Genomic DNA, 21,635 nt, shown 5'->3' on the forward strand with positions numbered 1-21,635 from the left:
ACAATATTACTAATATATACAATTATCTTCAAATTAAGTCTGGTAATAAATAGAAAATAGTATTTAGGATAAAATATAGATACTTTAAGTATATAGTTATACTATTTAGACTTATAAATATATCTGTAGTATTTTAATAGTTTATCTTTAAAATATTAGAGAAATATCTTAATATCTTTATAATAGTATACCTTAACGATATCCTAGTATTTTCTAAGACTATAGAAGAATATATTAAGTATAATAAAAAGATACTATAGTAACTTAGAGAAACTAAGGTTACACTTAAACTTAAGAAGTATAAATTCTATATTTAGGAAATAAATTTCCTAGAATATATAATTAGTAAAAATAGATTTAGTATATAGGAAGATAAAGTCAGAAGTATTTTAGACTAGTTAATACTTAAAAATATAAAAGAAGTTTAATAGTTTATAGGATTATATAACTACTACTAATAGTTAATTAATAGATTTAGCAGAATTATAGTTAACCTTAATAAACTACTTAAGAAAGAATAAAAGTAGGTCTAGGATAGCTAATTAGAAAAATCGTTCAATAACTTTAAGAAAATATTTACTAAATAAATAATACTTATACTAATTAATCTAAATAAACTATATATAGTAGAAACCAATATATTAGATTATATACTTAGAGTATAGCTTACTTAACTAAGAGATAATAGAAAACTAAGATTAGTGGTATTTTAGTCTAGAGGAATATTAGGCCCAGAACTTAACTATAATATCTATAACAAAGAACTACTAACTATAGTATTAGTACTTAAAGTCTAGAAAGTATACCTAGAAGGAGTAGAATATTAAGTTCTTATTAAATTAGACTATAAGAATCTTATATTCTTTATAAGTATAAAAGAACTAATAAGATAATAAGTAAGATAGATAGAGATCTTAGTAAGATATAATTACAGAATTAAATATTATCTGGGTATAGTTAATAGTTAGATAGATATACTAAGTAGGAGACCCAACTATATATTAGAGGTTAAGAAAGTTATTCTGGCTATACTTAAGATAAATAATAATAGTTATCTAGTATATAATTACTAGATATTAGCTACCACTAGCTAGATCTAAGATAATAAGTAGGTTAATAGACTAAAGAAAAGCCTGATTGGTGATCTAATCTATAAAATAGGACCTACTAAAAGAATTACTAATAAAGATAGATTAATCTATATACTACAGAAGCTTTAATAGAAAGTAATATAGTAATACTATAATAGCTTTATATATAGGTATATAGAGGTAGAAAAAATAGTAGAGCTTCTATCTAGGAACTATTATATCCTAAGTATATATAGAAAAATTAGAAACTATATTAGACAATATAATACTTATTAATAGAATAAGCTATTATAATATATTCTATATAGTAAGTTATAGAACTTGGAAGTACTAATATAGCTATAGAAATAGATTATACTAGATTTTATTACTAAACTACTAAAGTTAGAAGGATATAATATAATTATAGTAGTTATAGACTATTTAATAAAATACTTATATATAATACTAATAATAGAAATAATTAATACTAAAGCTATAATATCCCTATTGTTTAGATATATATTTATCAATTATAGAATACCTAAGAAAATAATATTGGATAGAGATAAACTCTTTATAAGTAAGATATAGAAATTATTTATAGATATTATAGGTATTAAGTATAGACTCTCTACTACCTATTACTCTTAAATAAATAGCTAAATAGAATAAATAAACTAAACTCTAGAATAGTACTTAAGATACTATATAAACTACTAGTAGAATAACTAGATAGAACTATTACTACTAATATAATTTATATACAATAACACTATATATATAACTATAAAAGAGACTCTATTCTTTATAAACTATAGATATAATTCCTTAATTATTAGAGAAACTATTAAGAAATAAGTAGAGATAGAATTATTAAGACTTCTAGTCTTAGGACTTAAGTAACTATATCTCTAGCTAGTAAGAAATATTAAGTTCTTTAATCTATAAATAAAATACTACTATAATTAAGGCTACTAGGAAGGACTAGATCTAAAAAGAGAGAAAAGAGTATACCTCCTATATTAAAATATTAAAACTAAGTAACTAAGTTCAAAGCTTAACTATCTAAAACTAAGACCTTTTAGAATTAAGGAAAAAACAGAACTAATTAATTATCACTTAAAACTACTAGAAAGTATAAAGAAAATATACCTAATATTCTATATCTTATTACTAGAACCTATACTAGAAAATATACTAGATACTACTAATATTAAAATCAACAAAACTAGTAAAGAAAAATATAAAGTCAAGAAGATCCTATAAAATAAATAGTATAGGAATCAGTAACAGATTCTTATAAAATAGAAAGGATATCCTACCTTAGAAAATATATAGGAATCTATTAAAAACTTAAGAGACTACTAGACTGCGGCACGGTTTTGGGTTTGGTCTTCAAATGCTAACCAAACCCAAATCGATTTGGTCTGCGGTTTTCATATCTTTACCAAACCCAAATCGATTCGGTTTGCGGTTCTAAGATCTTTACCAAAACCTAACCGCAAATTTTACGGTTAACCAAAACCGCAATGCGGTTACCTTGCGGTTAACCGCACTAGCATAAAAGATGAAGATCTTACCTATCTAAGCCACCCCACCGTTTTTATACACCTGATAACTAAGCTCAAATAATGCATTCTTACATATGGTTTCGTTATTACTACTGTAATCATTTATTTTTCTTACTTTTTGTTGGAAATGATTTGAAATAGAGCGGTATTCTAAAAGATAAAATATTAGTCTACAAAAAATTCAAGTTCAAAGTTGGATTTTGGACATTGGTGGCGAGATTTACTGTGTGTTGTGATTAGTTTTTGTAATCGAGTATAGTTATCGCAGAAATATATATTTGACTTAGAGAGATTATGCTGCATCTTTAGGTCAGTAGAACATGAAAAGCCTAACTTGACTAATTTTTAAGTATTCTGAATTTTGATCATATGTTATAAAAGAGCTAGTTTTTTACATATCTCTAATAATTTTTAATCTAGTATTACAATATAAAAGTGTTAAAAAATATATCCTAAAAGTGCAAAGTTGCAGTGATAAATGGTTATATTGCGGTCGTGCTGCGGTTACCTTGTGGTTTTCCTGTGGTGTTTGCGGTTTTCAGGGGTATTTTGCGGTTATCTTGCGGTTATCTTGCGGTTTTTGCGGTTTTCGGTAATCTTAGTGCGGTTATTGTGAGGGGTCTTTGCGGTTAACCGCAGGATAACCGTATTAGTAGCTCTAATATCCAATTAGAGTATATCTTTGACTCCACTCTATAATTGCTTTTGCAACACATCAATGTCCTCGGTCGCGTCTGGTGTTTGTGGTCCTCTCGTCGAATCTTGTAAGTTGTTTGTCTCTCATTTACACATATTGGCTCTCAAGACCATAGCCAAAGATGGCCTATACTTTATCAGTCTTCACCGATCAGCATTCTGATACTGACTTTCTCCTACCAGATGACCTGCCATCACTCAGTACATATTGTCGGACTGCCACCGAGTCAATTACACCATCCATTTGCTCTCAACAACTGCAATTACCGCGAGCGCCCTTATTCCTTACACGTACTGGGCCACATCTTCAGCGATTTTGGATCCTTGTAGAAATGGACCCCGCAACAGGCCAAACTCGGAAGGATTTCACTGAGTGGTGGCTTCAAACAGAGTATGGCACAAGAAAAGACATCGAGACCACCATTCATTGGGACCACAAAAAGAGAGCTTCAGTCTGGGATCACTTTGAGCAAGTAGCTCATGAACGGACAGGAGAGCCTAAAGTTATGTGTAAGCGTTGCCTTACTACACTTACTCATCCAAATATTCGGCGTGGAGGAACATCACCAATGAACACACATCTGAAAGGGAATACCTGTCATCCAAAGCATGGGATTGGCAAGTTACTTGCGAAGCAGGTAAGTATATATACTATCTTTAAGATACTGCTTTTAGCTAATAACTTATAATTTGTAGTCACAAACTTCAAGAGCAACTTTAACTACTTTCTCTGAAGAAGCGCTTGCCCAGAAAGTCCTATCTCTTATCCTCGTCGCACGGCTCCCATTCCGTATCCTTGATCGTCCAGAATTCCAGGAATTAGCTGATCTAATTGCTGTTGCTCCCTCACGGGTCAAACTACCCTCGCCCCGGACGATTAGCCGACAACTACACTCGAATATCCAACAAGGACAACAGAGTATAATAGATATGCTCCCAGAGGATAGTAGACTATCTCTATCACTTGATTGCTGGACATCACCTTTCCAGCAGGGCTTTATGGCTATTACTGGTTATTTTCTGGATAACGATTGGGAGTATCGAGAGGCTCTACTTGGCTTTGAACCCTTACAAGGCTCACATACTGGGAGTAACCTAAGCTCAGTAGTTATTGGTATTCTCGAAAAGTATAAAATTGCCGATCGGGTTCTGTCAGTAACAACTGATAATGCTACCAATAACAATACAATGATGCTCAGTATTCAGGATGAGCTCAAAAGTCAGGGTGTTGGAAGTGACGGGCTTGGTAATGGTATATTTCGTGTTCCATGCCTGGCCCATGTGATCCAACTGAGTCTGAATCAACTTCTCGGAAAAATAAAAGCAATGCCATCCAATAATGAGGCAGAGGATGGATGGTCAGATGACCGTGAGCGCCAGGCGCGTTCTCAGCAATCAAAGAGAGAGATTATCCAGACATTGAACAAGGTATGTGATGATTCAGCAAAAAGAGAGAGAGAGAGGATAACAGCTAATAATAGTTATCTGTAGATCCGAAATCTTGCTATCTTTATTAATGCAAGTCCTCAGCGCCGAGCTGCATTTCTTGTAATCCAGTCCCAGGAGCCTCGACTGCTTCCTCTTCAAGATGTACGGACTCGATGGAATTCTACATTTCTGATGCTCGGCCGAGCCAAGCGACTACAGAAGAGCTTTCAAGAATACTGTACAGCACACGGCTATCTCCATTTTCAGCTTGACAAAGAAGAATGGCGTCAGATCGACTACTTACTGTGTATCACTGAGCCATTCTTCAAGTTCACAACTGCTCTCTCAAAAACAAAAGACACCACAATCCATCTTATCTTTGGTGTTTACAATAAGCTTTTCAATCACCTGGAGAACTCCGAGAACCAGCTTCGCCGAAAGAGACTCCCATGGAAGAAATCAATGCTGAGGGCATTGCAGGCGGCAAGGGAAAAGCTTTCTGAGTATTATCAAGCAACTGATAAGGAGTTTTATGGGGATCTTTATGGTATTGCTACCATTCTTGCCCCATCAAAGAAACTTCGATTCTTTACCTCAAAAGATTGGCAAGGGGATATTGATTTTGGTGCAAGATATCGTGGGCGTCTTGAAAAAGAGTTCTGGCGATACAAACGGCGATTTTCAGATCAGGCTGAAGAATCATCCTCTAATGTCCAGCAGAACTCCAGTGATATTAATGAGATTGAGATGCTGTGTGACTCACAGACTTCATTTTATGCAGCAGAAGTACCAGCAGAGGAGGATGATGATGAACTGGCTCGATATCTTGCAAAAGGTAAGTCTAATTGCCTGTCTGCCTATCTCAGATACTAATTTTATCTAGGCCTTATTTCACAACAGCCCCGTTTATTCTGGAAGGAGCATCAAAAAGAGTTCCCAGTGCTGGCTGCTCTAGCCCGGGATATTCTTTCAATTCCTGCGAGTGGCGCAGGTGTTGAGCGTCTTTTTAACTGTGCTCGAGATATTTGTCACTACAGACGGGGCCGCCTTAACGCTGATACTATCAAGGAGTTGATGCTGCAATCGTGTGCTGTAAAATTCGAGGTTGAACAGAGAGAGATTGACTTTACAAAAGAGCTTGTACTAGCGGGTGAGGCAGCGATGATTGAACAAGACAGAGGATCAATAGCCCCTCTTCCAGCATTGGATCCAATTAGCGATATTGAAGAGAAGGAAGGAGAGAAGGAGGAGGAGGAGGAAGAGGAGGAAGATAGACAGGAGCCATCAGGAGAGACACAAAAACGAGCGCGTTCTGGAAGTACTAGCTCGCAGGAGGATCAAATGGAACACGAAGGCACACAGCGAGCGACGCGGATTCGCAAGAAGCCTAAAATGCCAGAGGGGTTCCAACTGGCGCCTTTGTAGCTTAAATACTGTCAGATTATATTTCTTGATTTGTTCTTCTATCCAGTTTCTTTGTTCTGTAGTCTCTGTATTCCGTATATCCTGGAGATGACTCTTCGCCTGAAAATTAGTCAGAGCTCTCATACATGACCAAAACAACAAAATTACCAAAAAAACTGCATAAAAATCTATCTGCCCAGCAGGTCACGAGGCTTAGCATGTTTGTATTGTTTACAAGACCGCGGTTAACCGCAAAACCGCAGCGGTTTTCATTTGAAGACCAAGACCGAACCGCAAAATTTTGCGGTCTTGGGATGAAGACCAAAACCGAACCGCAAAAATTTGCGGTTTTGATATGAAGACCAAAACCGCTGCGGTTTTGGTTAGGTTTTAGGTTAACCGCGGTCTTTGCGGTTAGTGCCGCAGTCTAGTCTCTAGCCTATCCCTTAGTATTTACTATTATACTTCTACTTCTAACCCTATCCAATATTACTATTTTCTCAACCATCAACTAGCTAACTATAGACACTAACCAAACCCTTATCCTATATAATACTGACCAGATACTAGTTAGTATAAACTAGTTCCTAAAGTACTATACCACCTATAAGGACAGCTATAGCTATATCTATATTTAAATTTATCTCTTCTACCTCACTAATAAGACTCTATACCTTAGCTACCACACCACTATATAACAAAAAATATAGTCCTTTATAATATATCAATTTTGGATCTACCTAATTAACAATAAGCCAATTATCTTAGTAAATCAGATAAGTCTCCTTAAGTATAGTAGTTTATACAAAACTAATTATATCTAGATCTGTACTAGCTACTCTTCCTATATTAATACAGTATTAATTACCTCCTATAGTATACTAAATCTAGAAGATATATATAGATATTCAACCTTAGGATATCCCTTCAGTAACTATATATAAATACCTAGCTACTTTAGTAGCTTATGTATGATAGTTGTGATGAGAGCTCTCTCCCTCTTTTTCTCTTCTCTAGTTTTGTTACTTTTCGTTAAAATACTACAATATTTCAATATTTGAGTCCTCACACTCCCATGTCTATTATTAGCTTTTAATTTTGTATCATATTTTTCTTATAGACTCTAAGTACTCTGAGAATACTCTCTTATTATTATTATCTTCTCTGGTTGTTGAGTTATATATCTGTAAAGTTAGCAAGTTATTATTGATTCTGCTGAGATATAATAGCGGTGGATAGGAGTATAGAAAGACTACTTTCCTAGATAGGTAAATTTTGTAATCTATAATGATATAGAATAGGTTATTTTAATAACCTATGCTAAACCTAATTTACTTTTAGGGGTTTGAATTATAATTCCCTAATATCTGTTTAGTTAAGGTTTCTATAATTTTATTCTCTTAATTAGTATAGTTATCTAAAGTTATTCTATAATATTAATATTCTAAAGTCCTATAGCTATAGTTATATAGGTCTCTTGGACTTATCTTAAATAGTATTCCTAATAAAAACTATATAGATAGAGTATACTTATCTAACTCTAGATTTAACCCTAATAGTATATAGTCTATAGAAGTATTGGAGAATTTATAGACTATATATTATAGGGGTCTTTACTTTATAGTACAAATCTTAGAGTATTTAATACTAGATTACTATATTCTACAGGTGGTGACACCAGTTTCGGGACACACTGTAACGTAAATGTTCGCCACTTGCTTTCTCATAGCAATATTTCTTAGCAAACCGTTCCTCATCATCAAGTTCGAGTGCAAGTGCAAAGATAATTGAAAGTCTGTTCACAGTATTCTCATGAATGTGCTTTGAGAATTTTTCAATGCTGTTAATGTGGTTCTTGACAATTTTCGGATACTCCCTGCCTGCGTGTTTGGGTATAAATTTCGGAATATTGTAGATCTCAAAGTTATCCTTGATGTCAGGTTTAAGGTTTCTTGTTCCGGCTGGCTTCCAACCATTGGAGTCGCCTTCCTCAAGAGTGGCGGGGTATGTGAGTTTTTCCTCATTTGGGAGTAGCAAGATTGATGATCAATATCTTCTCTACTCAAGCCGTGATTTTTGACATACAAAATCCTGCCAGATTCTTGTTTCAGCATTTCTTCGTTTGATTAACCAATTATGCGCTGAAAAAAGTACTGCTCAACTTACTAAGATCTTCGATTGCTTTAGTAAACTCAGCCACGAGCTCTTGTTTACCTCCAGGTCAGTTGAACTTACAGAGATCTAATGTCCTCAAATCTGCCCATTCTAGAGACTCTGATGTCTCGGGAACCTGCACATATTCTAAGGCTTCTGTGATTGTAGCCATTGTTACCTTCCCAGATCTACTGCGATAAATGACAAGGACGAGCGATCGGTACGTACGGAGTACAACTTGAAGTCTTTAAGGGCCACGCTGTGGATAGTTTTGATATTTATATCTCTCCCTAGTAATCATACTGATGTGAGCTTAGAGCTCCTTCTCACAGTTTGTCGGATAGACACCAAAGCACCAGTTCCAGTTACTTTCCCAGTTACTTCCAAATCCATTAGTCTCACCCTCCATAGCCCATTGACCATCCAAGTAGTTTCTCTTATCATCCTTGATCCATTCAGAGAAAGAAAATCCAGCAAAATTTGAATAGTTGACGATATCAAGGAAGAAATCCAGACCGGCCTTCTTAGTATTGGGTCCAACAGGTTCGTCCATGAACTCCTGAACTTGGGTGTCTGTCATTGTGGCATATTTGGAATTGCACTGTACTTTGACGCCGCCCTTTCCAACATGCGTGAAACCCGGGTTGATGTTATCATCATTTCTACGGGTCATGCGGGTTGATGACACATTTGTAGCATCATCAACGGGTTGAAGGTGTCCGATATGATGATGGGTTCCATTGGTAGCCACCAGAAGAGGCAGATGGTTGGTCTTTCTATTATGAAAGACAAAGCTTAATGGCATGCTGGAGTTGTGCAAGGCACGAACACCAGAATCATAGACATCACGCTTACCCAATGACTGGGGTAAGTGTGTATGGTTGAGAGGCATCCCCTCATAATGAATATCACTGAGTGAAATATGGTCCCCCATCTGACTAAAGTAGTCATCGAAATGAGCGAATCCATCGTCTCTTTTACTCCAGGATCCGGTTTGTTGGAAGTTGTTGTAAGCAAGGGCAAATGATCCAGCTGTGGTGATGACGGAAATGGCACAGGTTTTCGCATCTTCTCGCGTCCTGGTTTCCCCTGCCGTCCAACAGGTGTCAATGGAGTCGACTAGATGTAGAGCACCACTTTGAGCAGCAACAATAACACCCGCTTTTTCGCCGATGAATTTGTTGGCGATGGAAGTAACGGTTGCTGAGCCTGCTCCTGCTGCGATTCTCCATCCATGAGCAGGTATATAAGCAGCGACCTCGGTAGACAGAATGCAAAACGCCAAAGGGCCGTAATTGAAGACTTTCATGTTCAATCTAATGCCGAGGAAGAGGTATTGAGAGAGGATGATAGTGAGATGAAGAGAAAGGGTGTTGATGATTGTATGAATCCAGAAGCAAGGAGTGATGATTGCTTTTATACCTAATATGGACGCTCGAGGTTGTGGCATTTCTACACCCGACATGCATATGCAAGTTCTAAAATAGACTGAAAAGCTTGCGGCACAGCCTTATCCGACACTATCTAGTACCTCATGCTAAGCGGTGATATGACCCCCTGTAAGGTAGGCTCATGTTGTTATAGTATGCGAGAATTACTCCGTGGTATGCACGATTTAATGTTTGAGCCATGCACTGAGGCCGATTATTACTGTATTGCGTTAGTCTCTGAAAATCGAGAGGCTTTTTTTTCCGGCGAAGTCAGCCTTAGCGATTCAATGAATCTACTGGAGCCAATCTACTGGGGCCAATCTACTGGGGCCAATCTACTGGGGCCAATACCACTGGGGCCAATACCATTGAAGAAAAGCCTTGTGTCACCTTAATAATTGTATGTATGGCGGACGATAGCCCGGGGGGATATTATGTAAGGCAATTTTTTTTGGCGGGCAGAATCCTGGTCGTCCCCCTTGGCCGCGAATTATCATCCGCCATATATCTCCCTCTCGATTCTTAAGTGATCTTCTTTCTTCCATTTGTCACCGGTGGACTTCATTCGTTGTTGACCCGCAACCCGAGGCGTTTGAGTGAAAAGGGGCCGAAATTCCCGTTCCAATCGAAACCCCGTCTCCTAATTCATAAATAAAATACCGACACAGATCCATCCAACCCAGGCGATTTTTTTTTCCCACCAAAATGTTTGAAGGGTTTCTCGCCTCGGTGCCACCATCACCCGAGTGGGCTAACTTTTGGGGCAGTCTATTTGAAGGCGCCCTGTCCGCTTTCTCAGTCTGGCTCATTGCTCAAATCGGCATCACGAGAACCTACGCTATCCAATTAATCTGCTCGCTATGCATCCATCTTGTCCTATTTCTTTTCGCTATTTTTTTCGCTCATCAAGATGGATGGCCCAAAATGGCTATAATGGAATGCCTTGGAAGAACGATTGTTGTTTCTGTGTTTGGGGCAATTAGCCATAGATACTTTTATAGACAGGACCGAACACGTATGTATTTTCATTCGCCGAAATGTTAATTCTTATACTGACTTTTACCTACAAAGATACGAGGAAGGGAAAGTCAGAATGAGAGGTAGGCAGAAGGATATCAATAATGCCTTGAAGTATGAATATTCTCTCAAATATGATCATTTATAGGGCCACTCAAAATTATCTTCACTTCTTGTTTTCTACGTTTTCTTTCCCTTGGGCTAGATATAACTAGTAGAAAGTATATAGTGTGTAGAATGGTATTAGGTGTGGTTTAAAATTCTGGTCTCAATCTCTTGAATCATGTTGTTTTGGGAAAATTGTGTTATAGAACCTATCATAATGCAAGATGGTCGCTTATCCTTCCAAGCCTTTAGTCGGCCAATCCCCATGGCTGAGTACATATTCCGTCTCGGAGAATAAGTGGGGTCTCGGCATTTGGGTTGAATCCTTGTTCACTAGATCCCGACATCTACCACGGTTCCAATGCCGGAATGATCTTTATGTGTTGACATCATACATAAAACCATGATACCTCATAATCCATCGGTCGGCTTCTCCCATTCAAAACCTAGGCTTGAATTTGCTTTTTCCCACGGAAAAGAAATGTTTTCCGAGGGATTTGTAGCGCCTTTTGATTGCCCCGCACCTCCGCCTAATATGGACTGACTTTCTTGGCCTTTTTTTCGGAGATATAAGGAGTCAATACATGGTGTCTTCCCCAGACTGTGCACGCCAATCACTTATGAGCTGCGGCTATTCTCAGTCCTGGATGGCTTGGGAATTTGCATACACGCAAGTTGGTCGAGGCTCATCTTGAATCTGCCCTCGCTGCTCTCCCTCTTGTCTCGGATTATCCGAACTCCGTGAATACGAACTGCTTCCAATGTTACGATTTGGACCACCGGAATATCTTATCTAACTCTAAACCTGAGCCTGGCTTGGCTCATATATCTAAAAGTGTCCCTTAAGCGAAGAGAATTGAATCGGTATGCCAGAAAACAACGCGGCCGCTGGCCCCGCCGAGGATCTCGACGCAAATGCAATTCAAAAGAACATGTTCGTCGAAACCACCAACCTTCGATATGAAGCGACGCCAATCGATCCGGAAATTGAGAAAAAAGTATTAAGAAAGATAAATTTGTTTCTCATGCCTGCAATGGTGATTGGTAAGACTCACCTTGAAACCACGCCTTTTGTGCGGGAACTGATATCTTACAGACTATGGTTTAGTCTACTATGATAAAGTAAGCGTTCTCTATGGCTCTACAGTTAAAACCAGGGACTAATTGAGCTGCCCTCAAGGCACTTCTTGGCAATGTTGTTCTCTTCGGAATGACCACAGAACTTCAACTCTCTCTTACTGATACCTCCGTCAGCCCTCTTGTAATCTATACCTGTAATCATCACCTTGAGCCAACCTCCCACATCCATTATTAACTTTCAACGTTATATTATATTTTTCTTATAGACTCTAAGTACTCTGAAAATACTCTCCAATTATTATTATCTTCTCTGGTTGTTGAGTTATACGTCTACAAAGTTAGTGAGTTATTGTTGATTCTACTAAGATATAATAGTAGTAGATAGAAGTATCGAAAGATTACTTTTCTAGATTGGTAAATTTTGTAATCTACACTAACACAGAATAGGTTATTTTCATAACCTATACTAAACCTAATTTACTTTTAAGGAGTTTGAATTATAATCCTCTAATATCTGTTTAGTTGAGGTTTCTATAATCATATTTTTCTTCATTAGTATAGTTATCTAAAGTTATTCTATAATATTAATATTCTAGGACTTCATAGCTATAGTTATATATGTAACAGCAAATGCCTAGGCTCACGTGCTATTCCAATAGACTAAAAAGACCACAATATCGAAGCTCTCGCTTCGATATTCCTAGGTACCACTATATATAGTAAGATAGGTAACGCACGAGATTCTTATAACAGGATAACCTTTTTTAATATAGGTCTTCTAGATTTATCTTAAATAGTATTCCTAACCCAAGGGACCTGGTACAGCGGGCCTGACTGTAGGTGTCACGGGGCTCGTATCAAAGAGGGTGAGCTTCGGTAAGAAGCAATCAACTCTCTTTGTATTCCCTTTGGCAATCCGATCTTGTCTCAGCCACGCTAGGGGTTCGTGCCCGATTCGTGCCTGATTCACGTGATAGTCAGGATGAATGACTTGACGCAGTGTTTCCTTTGTTCTTGAAGTTTCTTCAAGAAGTAGTCTCTGTTACTATTCACACGTATTATTGGTTGATTCTCCTCCTCTTTGATTTCCATCCGAAGTCTTGCCTAGTCACAGGTCTCTAGCCTGTCCCTTAGTGTTTGCCATTACATTAAAGTAGATAAAATTAAAGATTTATACCTATTTTACAGTAAACTATAATACTATATATCCTAGGTTAGAATCAAAAATATTTAAGGGGGAACATGCATGATTGTTATTGATACTATCGAACGAACGCTACTTAACCTCTCGAAACAAAAAGATGGCCTTGTTGCTAATGCCTCAATCACATGACTCTGGGATGCCGATGTTGAGAGCGGAAAGCCCCATTACACTATTCAGTAATCTTAACTTCTTTCGTATCCTACCGGTGGATGAACAAGATAGGCTACTGAATCGAGAGATATGTATATCAGCCCTACAGGTGCCTCGAGGCATAGTAATCATAGTAATGAGTGGCTTGTTGATTTGCTACCTAGGTAGGATACTTCTTAGTAACTGGCAGATTGCTACTAAGATATCATTCCTGCTAAGCACAATTCCAGCCAAGAGTCCTGCCGCCGAACAGCTAGAAGTCAGGAACATCCTGGCGATCCTGCCCGTACCTATTTATTAGCGACATGATCGGTGACTAGACACTTGTAATCATCCGTGCCGCGGTAAATAGTAAAATCATCATTCGGGGTATTTCCGGTGCTGAGCTTATCTCCATATTGCCAGAAAAGGTCTGCGCCAATTCCCTTGGTGCCAAGGACTGTTTGCTGCCACTGGCTTTCGATAGTGCATTTGTCAGTGTCGACCCCGTACTCTTCCATGAGACAGGGTTTCTGTGCAGCTGCACAAGCTTTGGCATGAGCCGTAATCCAGCCATTGCCAAAAGAGTTAGAAACACCCCCTACATGGCTCATATTAGTATTGTCCCAACCCGAAGCACGGGACAATGTTTGAACAGTTATACATACAAGTCGAAGGGTAGAGATGGAACGTTCCAAAGTCAATTGTGTCGATTGCCAAGTTCTTTGCAAAGTCGAGGCCCTCGGCGTATGTGAACGGATAGCTCCCGTCTGATCCAATATCCAAACCAAATCCCTCTGCATACGAGGTCAGTACCCCCTGAAATGGTAGCTTTGACAATCCACTCACCATCTCCAATAGCTACCATGTGCTTAGAGTCAAGGGACTTGATATAAGCACTAGTAGATGCAGCCCAGTTATAGATGACGGATGTGTTGCAGCCATTGCATCGAGGTTCATTGGCCAATTCCCACGCAAATATTGCGGGTGACTGACTATATCTCGAAACAACGGCTTTGATATATTTGCGATAGACATCTTGAATCGTAGGACTGGTGTACCAGCTAGTACTGGTGCCTCCAAACGCGGTGGTATATGCGTTGATACCCCCAAAGTCGGACCAGTTATTGACAAAGTTGATGATCAATTTGATACCCCGCCTCTCAGCGGCACCTACAACATGATCGAGACGTTGGAGGCCATCAGAGCCAGTGTTAATGGTCGCATTTCCATTCTGCAGGAGCTGGAAGTACACTTTGCCGTCGGTGGGCTTGCTGTTCACATCACTGAAGCCCCAGATGCGAAGGATGCGGAGTCCGGACGCATGCAGGTGGTCGAGCGCGAGGTCAACATCAGAATTGTTGGTCAGGTAACCAATCCAGTAGCTATTTGTGCCGGCGAAGTAGTCTGCCTGACCGTCGATCGTGAAATTTAACCCTTGGGTACCAGGAACGTCGCCACTAGTGGTGTTCCGACGAATGGAGTGCGCCTGGGCTGGGTCGAAAATGGTCAGTGTATTGTACTATAGCTTCATTGTTTATCGAATATTTACCATTTTGCAATTTACCAAATCGGTGAAGATTCAGATGGGAAGCTGCTACCTGAGCAACTAGACAGGCGATTGAAAGCAGGATATCGAAAACTTTCATCGTGAAACTTGAACTTGAAAGGCAATATCTTGATTGACTTCCTTATGACAACAACCTTGGAGCCGTCACCATTATATATTAGTACCTAGTATATCATTCCCAATACTGTAAAAATGACCAATTCAAAATATCCTTCGAAACTCCTTGTCTAATATGGATACTCCTCCTTTGTTAATCTTCATTTTGACCCACCTGAGTTCCAATTTGAAAATTGGTGATTGGTTTTGGCGATGGAAAGCTAAACGATTGATACCTAGTTGACAAGAGTTCTCTACAAATTTGCCGCTTTCCACTGTCGGTTTTTCGGGGGGTATTTTGGCTCCGACCTGCCTGTGGAGCTGTGTATGTAAACTGGTAGGCTAATTATGTCTCCGTAGAGGCTCTGTATATCAAACAAACATTGCAGAATATTTGCCAGAGGAAGATTACAAGGGGCCCTATGGGTCTGAATAATTCTCGGTCTCACCGGACGCCGGTATCTACAGCATTCCCCATGAGGTTTGACCTTATGCAATCCATCATCCTTCGTGAGAACTCAAAACTGTTTTCACAGGATCTGCGAGGGGTACTCTAGATTAAGGCCATGATTGTGGGTGGGACTGAAACGGTTTATCCTTCTACATGACAAACGAAAGATCGCCTGAAGCCAAGTGTCGGGCTAAGGAAACAAAAAAAGCCGTTTCTTGGCCAACTCTCCGCCTCTATCTTGCCGAACTAAGCCGTTTGCCGTCTCGTTTTCTGTACGTTAGGGAGGGTGTTCAGCAAGTCGATACATCACTGTGAAACACTAGCCTGAAGATCAAGGGGTTGTCCAAAGAAAATCACATGCCGATGTTGTTAACTCCAGATGACCGGGATTGCTGCTTGGCAGGCCCCAAAGGCCGATTGGTCCATCCCTAAACGACACGGTGCCCAGGAGGCGAACTCCGCCTCGCTCTTACTAGAAACAACTTAGCCCAGCGCAACAAGGCTAACCGACACGATTGCGCCCGGCGTATTCGGCACCTCGCACAAATGGATGCAAATCTACCTACGCGTCTTTCCACTTCTTGTGAGTCCCCCGTGCTAAACAAAATCCCTGTTTCCCCAGAACAAGATAAAACAGGAAAGCTAATCGATGTGTGGCCCCCTTTCTTAGCCACAGGGGCCAAAAGCTAAAATGCAGCTTGACACTGGAAAATGTGGGGGTGTAGGTTGGTGTCTCCAGGTTGTCATGAATCAGATTTTCATGTAAAGACAGGCAGCCCCACATGCAGTCGCCATAGGTTCATAGCCGTGTGAACTTGAAATCATTCCAACTGTACATTTTTCCTCCCCGCTGATTTCCGTGCAGTCGCTGTTCGTCACCATGTTTATCGCGTTTGATTCCTCACAGTCGCAGAATGGAGAGGAAGGTCTGCGTAACCCCAAACGGTCTAGGCGCAGTGAACGAACGGGGCGGCGAGGGCTGATGGTACAGGCATGTAATTCCTGTCGTCAGAGAAAAATAAAATGCACAGGCGACAAGCCGTGTGAATCCTGTCGCTGGTACAAAACACCAGAACTGTGTTCATATCCAGAACGGCGACAGTCATCAAGGTAAACCGCCCGAATGCGTTGGCTCTTCTAATTCAAGAATATGGACTAAGCCAAGTAGCCATTCGAAAAATTCAGGCACATCGTTGAAACAGTATCGAGCCACCCTAGAAAGACTGTTTCCGGAAATGCCCCCAGAGGAAATTGTCAATTTGCCCCGGACAGCGCTGCTGGAGTTGATGAATGCCGGTGGGTCACAAAAAAGTCAGCGTCACGACTCGCCGACAGTCGCCGCTTCTATACACGCCCATAACTCGAAATTGTCTATAGGACAGCCTGTATTAGAGTCCTTGCATTCGATGCCCGATGATGGTCTTGATCAAGGCATGTGTCCCAGGCGAGACGGGTCTCTAGAGCAGATCTTCGATGATGTCAACGCGCTGTCCCTGTCCACTCGACAGCCGGCCTCGTACCTAGGAATATCGTCCACGCAAGCAGCTTTGAAGGTCATCACATGGCTGCTGCCGCTGCCCAAGACAAATGGAGCCACTGTCTTAGCACATCATCAGGGGGACCAAGCCGCAAATCCAACCCCGTCGCGAAGTACACAGTCCAGCCTCATGCCCTCGGAAGGCGAAATCCTGGACGCGTATTTTGTCGACTTTCACAGTCTCGCGCCATTATTGGACGAGAAGCCATTTCGTGCCACCCACTTGGTTGGGACCAGGAAGGATAATCGATGGCTAGCGCTGTTAAACATAGTGCTCGCATTGGGTAGTATTGCGGCCTCGGGCCCAGATAATCACACCCACAGGACATACTTTGACCGTTCAATGAATCTTTTGAACTTGGCGGCCCTCGGAGCGCCCACTATTGAGACAGTTCAAACTCTTGGTCTCATCGGAGGCTGGTATTGTCATTATATTAGCCAGCCAAACCTTGGGTACTCCCTAATAGGTGCCGCTGTACGCATGGCAGTCTCACTCGGACTACAACGTGAGCCATACGATAGCCATTTAACGCTAGACCCGACGCGGACCGCCTATCGGGAATATAAACGTCGTATATGGTGGTCCCTCTGCTGCCTGGAAACATGGGGCCATGAAACTCTGGGTCGGGCGTCTATGGATTTCTTTGCTCCGACCATCACGGTCGCCAAACCTCGATTGCTTGACGAGGTGCGATTCAATATGTCCCATTTCATCTGTATCCTATGTTGAGGACTCAAATCTAATGTGCGATAAATGATTTTAGGGGAATTTTCTTGAAGTGCTTCCATTAATCGAAAATATCGAATTCATCAAAGTCTCCTCAAAAATACAGGAAGCACTGGCCTCCATGCCAATTATCACATCCGCAGAATCCTTTGATCTGGACTCAAGTCTTCTCCAGTGGTGGGAAAACTTACCCCCGGCTCTCAAAGATCACGAACCATGTCCTGAGTCGTTGTACACCGCGAGAACAGTGATGCAGTGGAGATTTCATATTCAACGAATGCTTTTATATCGTCCAAAGCTTCTGAGCTACGCGATGCGAAGGGTACCTTTCATGACTCTCAGGCTGGAGGAACGCGATGCCATTCTCAAGTGCCGCCAAATTGCAGAAACTGCTATCCAAACTATTTCCACGGCGACTAGATTAAATCAAATGATCGGCTGGAACGGAGTCTGGTTCTTATTTCAGGCAACTATGGTACCCTTGGTTTGTCTATCTACGAAGCTGAGAGATGATGATCCAGACGCTTTGTTTGAATCCTGCAAGACACAGGTTGAGACATCAATGGTGACACTCGAACGTATGAAGCCCTACGGACATACTGCCCAACGCTCCTTGGAAGTCATTTCGAGTATTTTTGAAGCTTGTCTAGGAAGCACTGGTGCACTTGAAAAAACTCCAGATACGACAGCGGAGTGCTTGGGCTTCCAAAATAACTCTCAATTGAACGGCGTTGATCCTAACCCACCCGCGACACAAGATCGAGTTTTGGACTGGACGATGATGTCTTTCGAAAGCCTTCCGCCACAATCGATGTGGGAATTTTTAAGCTGGGGTGTTGAAGATTTGTGGCCAGAAGTTTCCGGTCTAGAGTTCGAAAATCAAGAATTTTCTATTTTTTCAAACGCCAGTTGGTCAGGGATAAATTGATTATCATGCAATAGGTGCCTGGAAAATCTTGAAATATCGCCTATTTTCCTTGACTCAGATCTACGTACAGTTTTTGTGCGAGATTGAATTCACCCGTCTTTCCGCACCTGCCACTATATTGGTTCAACTATTTCAATCTTGATTCTCATTACAAATAATATTTTAGAGAAGTCAGGCCCTGGGAGCCTTTTGTATCCGCCAAGCAGACCCTAATGGGCGGCATCAAAGATTATTGAACAGCTTTATTAAAGATTTACTGGAACGTAATTGAAACCCAAAATGCTGTCCTTCTTACTTACACTCTGGAACTATCATACTCAGCAAGTCTATTAAAAGGATACTATACTTAAGCGAGAAGTACCCTGAAGACACGATCGGTAATATACCCCGAAGCAAAATGTAGATAAGCCACCTAAGAGCTGAGGATACATCACAAAAAGCAGGAAATGCTACGCCTCTTTTGTCTGCAACACCTCGTCAGTCTCTGTAGAGATCACGATTCGGTGGGGCTGTGTGCTCTTCTTTCTCGGGTTGGGAGCAGAGAAGATATCTGAGAGCTCCTCGAGAGTTCGCTTGCATGTTTCAACGGCGAAAAAGTAGATGAAAACGCATTGAACAACGTTCCACCCAGCTAGAATGATATATGTATGCCATGAAATGGCCCCCATGGCATTCCCAATTCCAAATTGGTTCACAAGCAAAGCGATGTTGGTAAAGACGGAGTAAATGGCCATGCCCTTCGCCCGGGTTTCATAAGCCAGACATTCAACAGAATACATGGCCTGCAATGGTGTCCAGCCAAAGCTATAAGTAAACCCGGTGAGGAAAATTATCACGATTGCCGCTGTAGCGGCTGGCGGTTTTTCTGATCTCGCGTAAATACCAGTAGCAACCGATAATCCAGCAAAAAGAATCTAAATGAACGACGTCACCAAATTTAGACCCCAAGAAGTGTCTGCCGAAAGATAGATACTTACAGCCGCAGCAAAAGATGAGCCCATTAGCATTGGTCGCCGGCGCAATTTGGGAGTCAATAAGCCACCGATATAAGCGCCCCCGGCAGAAAGAACAGTGTATCCAAGATTAACATCCAGAACACGAGTCGTATCCGTTACACCAGCGCTTTTCAAAAGACCACCCATATAATAAGTTGTAATCCCACCCGTTGACCACTGGCTAAGGAAAGATGCAATTCCCACACAAACAAGCCGCCATCTCGCAGCTTTGGTATTCACGAGTTCTCGAAAGTCCCATGCCCGTTTGTCTGAACCTTCTAAATTGATTGCGTCCTGGTATTCGCGAATTTGGAGTGAAACATAGGGGTTTTGTCGGTTGCCTTCACCGTGGTACTCAGTGATGATGTCCCAGGCTTTCTCACTATGTCCATGACTATAAAGCCATCGAGGGGACTCAGGTATGAACCAAACAAACACCACAACGAAGCAGGACGAAATTAACTGGCACCAAATTGGGATACGCCATGCACGGGAGTCAGGATATATCAAGCATCCTCTACAGGCTCCTGCGGCGGCGATGGCACCAACATAGTATTGACAATTATATAAACCAGTCAGCAGGTCACGGTAGGCGGGGTGGCTCATCTCGACAACGTAGGCTGGCGCAGCCGAAGCAGCGATGGAGTATCCAAATCCTACATTGCCTTTGATTAGCATTCCAGTGTTGACAGCCAACATATATCTGGGTTGTAAAAGGGGTCACCTACCAAGGAAGAATCGACTGGCCAGAAGTTGATCGATGTGATTGGCGGTGCCACCTAGAATTGTGCCAAGAATCACCACAAGTGATCCCACAAACATGCCAAAACGTCGACCCAAATTGTCGAGCAGGAAGCCAACAAAAAAAAGAGCACAAACACCTCCAATTGTGTACATTCCCTGGATTAAAGATGCTTGAGAGCCAACCAACCCGGCCCCAAATGTATCTCTAAACTGGGCGATAGGAAGAAGAGAGCCCATGAGTGAACCATCGAATCCTAGATTTAATTTATTAGCTGATGTTGATGAGAAGTTTTTTTCATTCCTCGCTCCTACCGTTCAATGCTGAGCACAGATATCCCACAGCCAGGAATCCGTATAGCCTTAGCATTGACCGACTCCACGGGTTGGGAGGGTCAGTTCGTTTGGCCAGGTCCAGTGCCATTGAGCCTTGGAGAACCTCGACCCTGACACCATCCGCCATCTCCAGGTGAGTCATTTCGCTGGACCCCTTATTCTCAGTGATCTGAGAGTGTAATGATTCTGTTGTCATGATTGTGAGAGATCCTGGGAATCTAAGATCTGCTGCGAAATCTAAAACCACCAAGATCATATGAGGGTGTGTTGAGAGAGTTAAATGCTTTGTTGTAGCAGATCATTTCCTTCTTTGGTAATGCGGAAGATGTGTGTTTCACTCCTTCGGTATCGACAGTATCAAGGCATCAAAACCCCCCCCCATGAACAATCAAGCGGAAGCTGCCTGGGGATCTCCTTGGCCAAAAGAGACGCAGAGTAGTGGAAATTTTTGCATCCTACAATCCAATAAATCTCAATTAATACCTCCGACATCACAACCATAGGACGCCAAGGGGAAATTTTGGGAGTGATCCCGTATGCCTAGTAACCGATCTCCGCCTCCTCCTGTCCCGAATAGGCCAATTTCCGCCTCCCTTCGCATTCCCAATGCGGCTGACACAACACTGCGGCACGACTAAAATGACCTCTAAATCTCAAAAAGTACGGTTTTTGTGCCATGAGCTTAAGAGATGATCAATTTGTCATAATGATACTATCATCGCGGCCTTACAATTAGATTAAATGCTACATTATCCTTATATTCAGGAAAATTTTAGCTATCTTTAAAAGCTTCTTCGCAATTTACATATTTGATACTAAATGGGTACCTCAGAACTCTTTTTCCTTTCCAATGAATACCTAGTAAAAGGCATCCATGTCGGTAACGCAAAAGAGCCTTGGGGCGAGTCCATCTAGCACACCTTGGCTCACAAGAGGCCGGAAACAGCGAATCGGAAATTTGAC

General features: G+C 40.9%; 5 protein-coding genes across 5 annotated transcripts; 2 read left to right on the top strand and 3 right to left on the bottom strand.

Annotated features, from left to right (window-relative positions):
- Positions 1–3,362: 3,362 nt before the first annotated feature.
- N7533_013292 (uncharacterized protein) lies at positions 3,363–6,193 on the top strand (the record flags this gene model as incomplete). Its single annotated transcript, XM_057109942.1, has 5 exons — positions 3,363–3,408; positions 3,524–3,978; positions 4,037–4,768; positions 4,832–5,603; positions 5,652–6,193. 5 exons carry the CDS (start codon positions 3,363–3,365, stop codon positions 6,191–6,193), a joined length of 2,547 nt encoding a protein of 848 aa, XP_056952644.1.
- A 2,446-nt stretch (positions 6,194–8,639) lies between these two features.
- On the bottom strand, positions 8,640–9,635 carry N7533_013293 (uncharacterized protein; the record flags this gene model as incomplete). Its single annotated transcript, XM_057109943.1, has 1 exon — positions 8,640–9,635. One exon carries the CDS (start codon positions 9,633–9,635, stop codon positions 8,640–8,642), a length of 996 nt encoding a protein of 331 aa, XP_056952645.1.
- Positions 9,636–13,602: 3,967 nt separating this feature from the next.
- Positions 13,603–14,940, bottom strand: N7533_013294 (glycoside hydrolase 5 family protein; the record flags this gene model as incomplete). Its single annotated transcript, XM_057109944.1, has 4 exons — positions 13,603–13,892; positions 13,960–14,088; positions 14,141–14,813; positions 14,893–14,940. 4 exons carry the CDS (start codon positions 14,938–14,940, stop codon positions 13,603–13,605), a joined length of 1,140 nt encoding a protein of 379 aa, XP_056952646.1.
- A 1,348-nt stretch (positions 14,941–16,288) lies between these two features.
- N7533_013295 (fungal specific transcription factor domain-containing protein) lies at positions 16,289–18,600 on the top strand (the record flags this gene model as incomplete). The annotated part of the gene is made up of 3 exons (XM_057109945.1): positions 16,289–16,393; positions 16,440–17,633; positions 17,710–18,600. 3 exons carry the CDS (start codon positions 16,289–16,291, stop codon positions 18,598–18,600), a joined length of 2,190 nt encoding a protein of 729 aa, XP_056952647.1.
- Positions 18,601–19,049: 449 nt separating this feature from the next.
- On the bottom strand, positions 19,050–20,928 carry N7533_013296 (uncharacterized protein; the record flags this gene model as incomplete). Its single annotated transcript, XM_057109946.1, has 4 exons — positions 19,050–19,514; positions 19,578–20,251; positions 20,324–20,593; positions 20,652–20,928. The coding sequence occupies 4 exons, from the start codon at positions 20,926–20,928 to the stop codon at positions 19,050–19,052; spliced, it is 1,686 nt and encodes a 561-aa protein (XP_056952648.1).
- Between the last annotated feature and the right edge of the window lie 707 nt (positions 20,929–21,635).

This window comes from Penicillium manginii (assembly GCF_028828005.1).
Source record: "Penicillium manginii strain IBT 31320 chromosome Unknown utg000011l:1.0-1395921.0:1.0-1396616.0, whole genome shotgun sequence".
Lineage (NCBI taxonomy): Eukaryota > Fungi > Ascomycota > Eurotiomycetes > Eurotiales > Aspergillaceae > Penicillium > Penicillium manginii.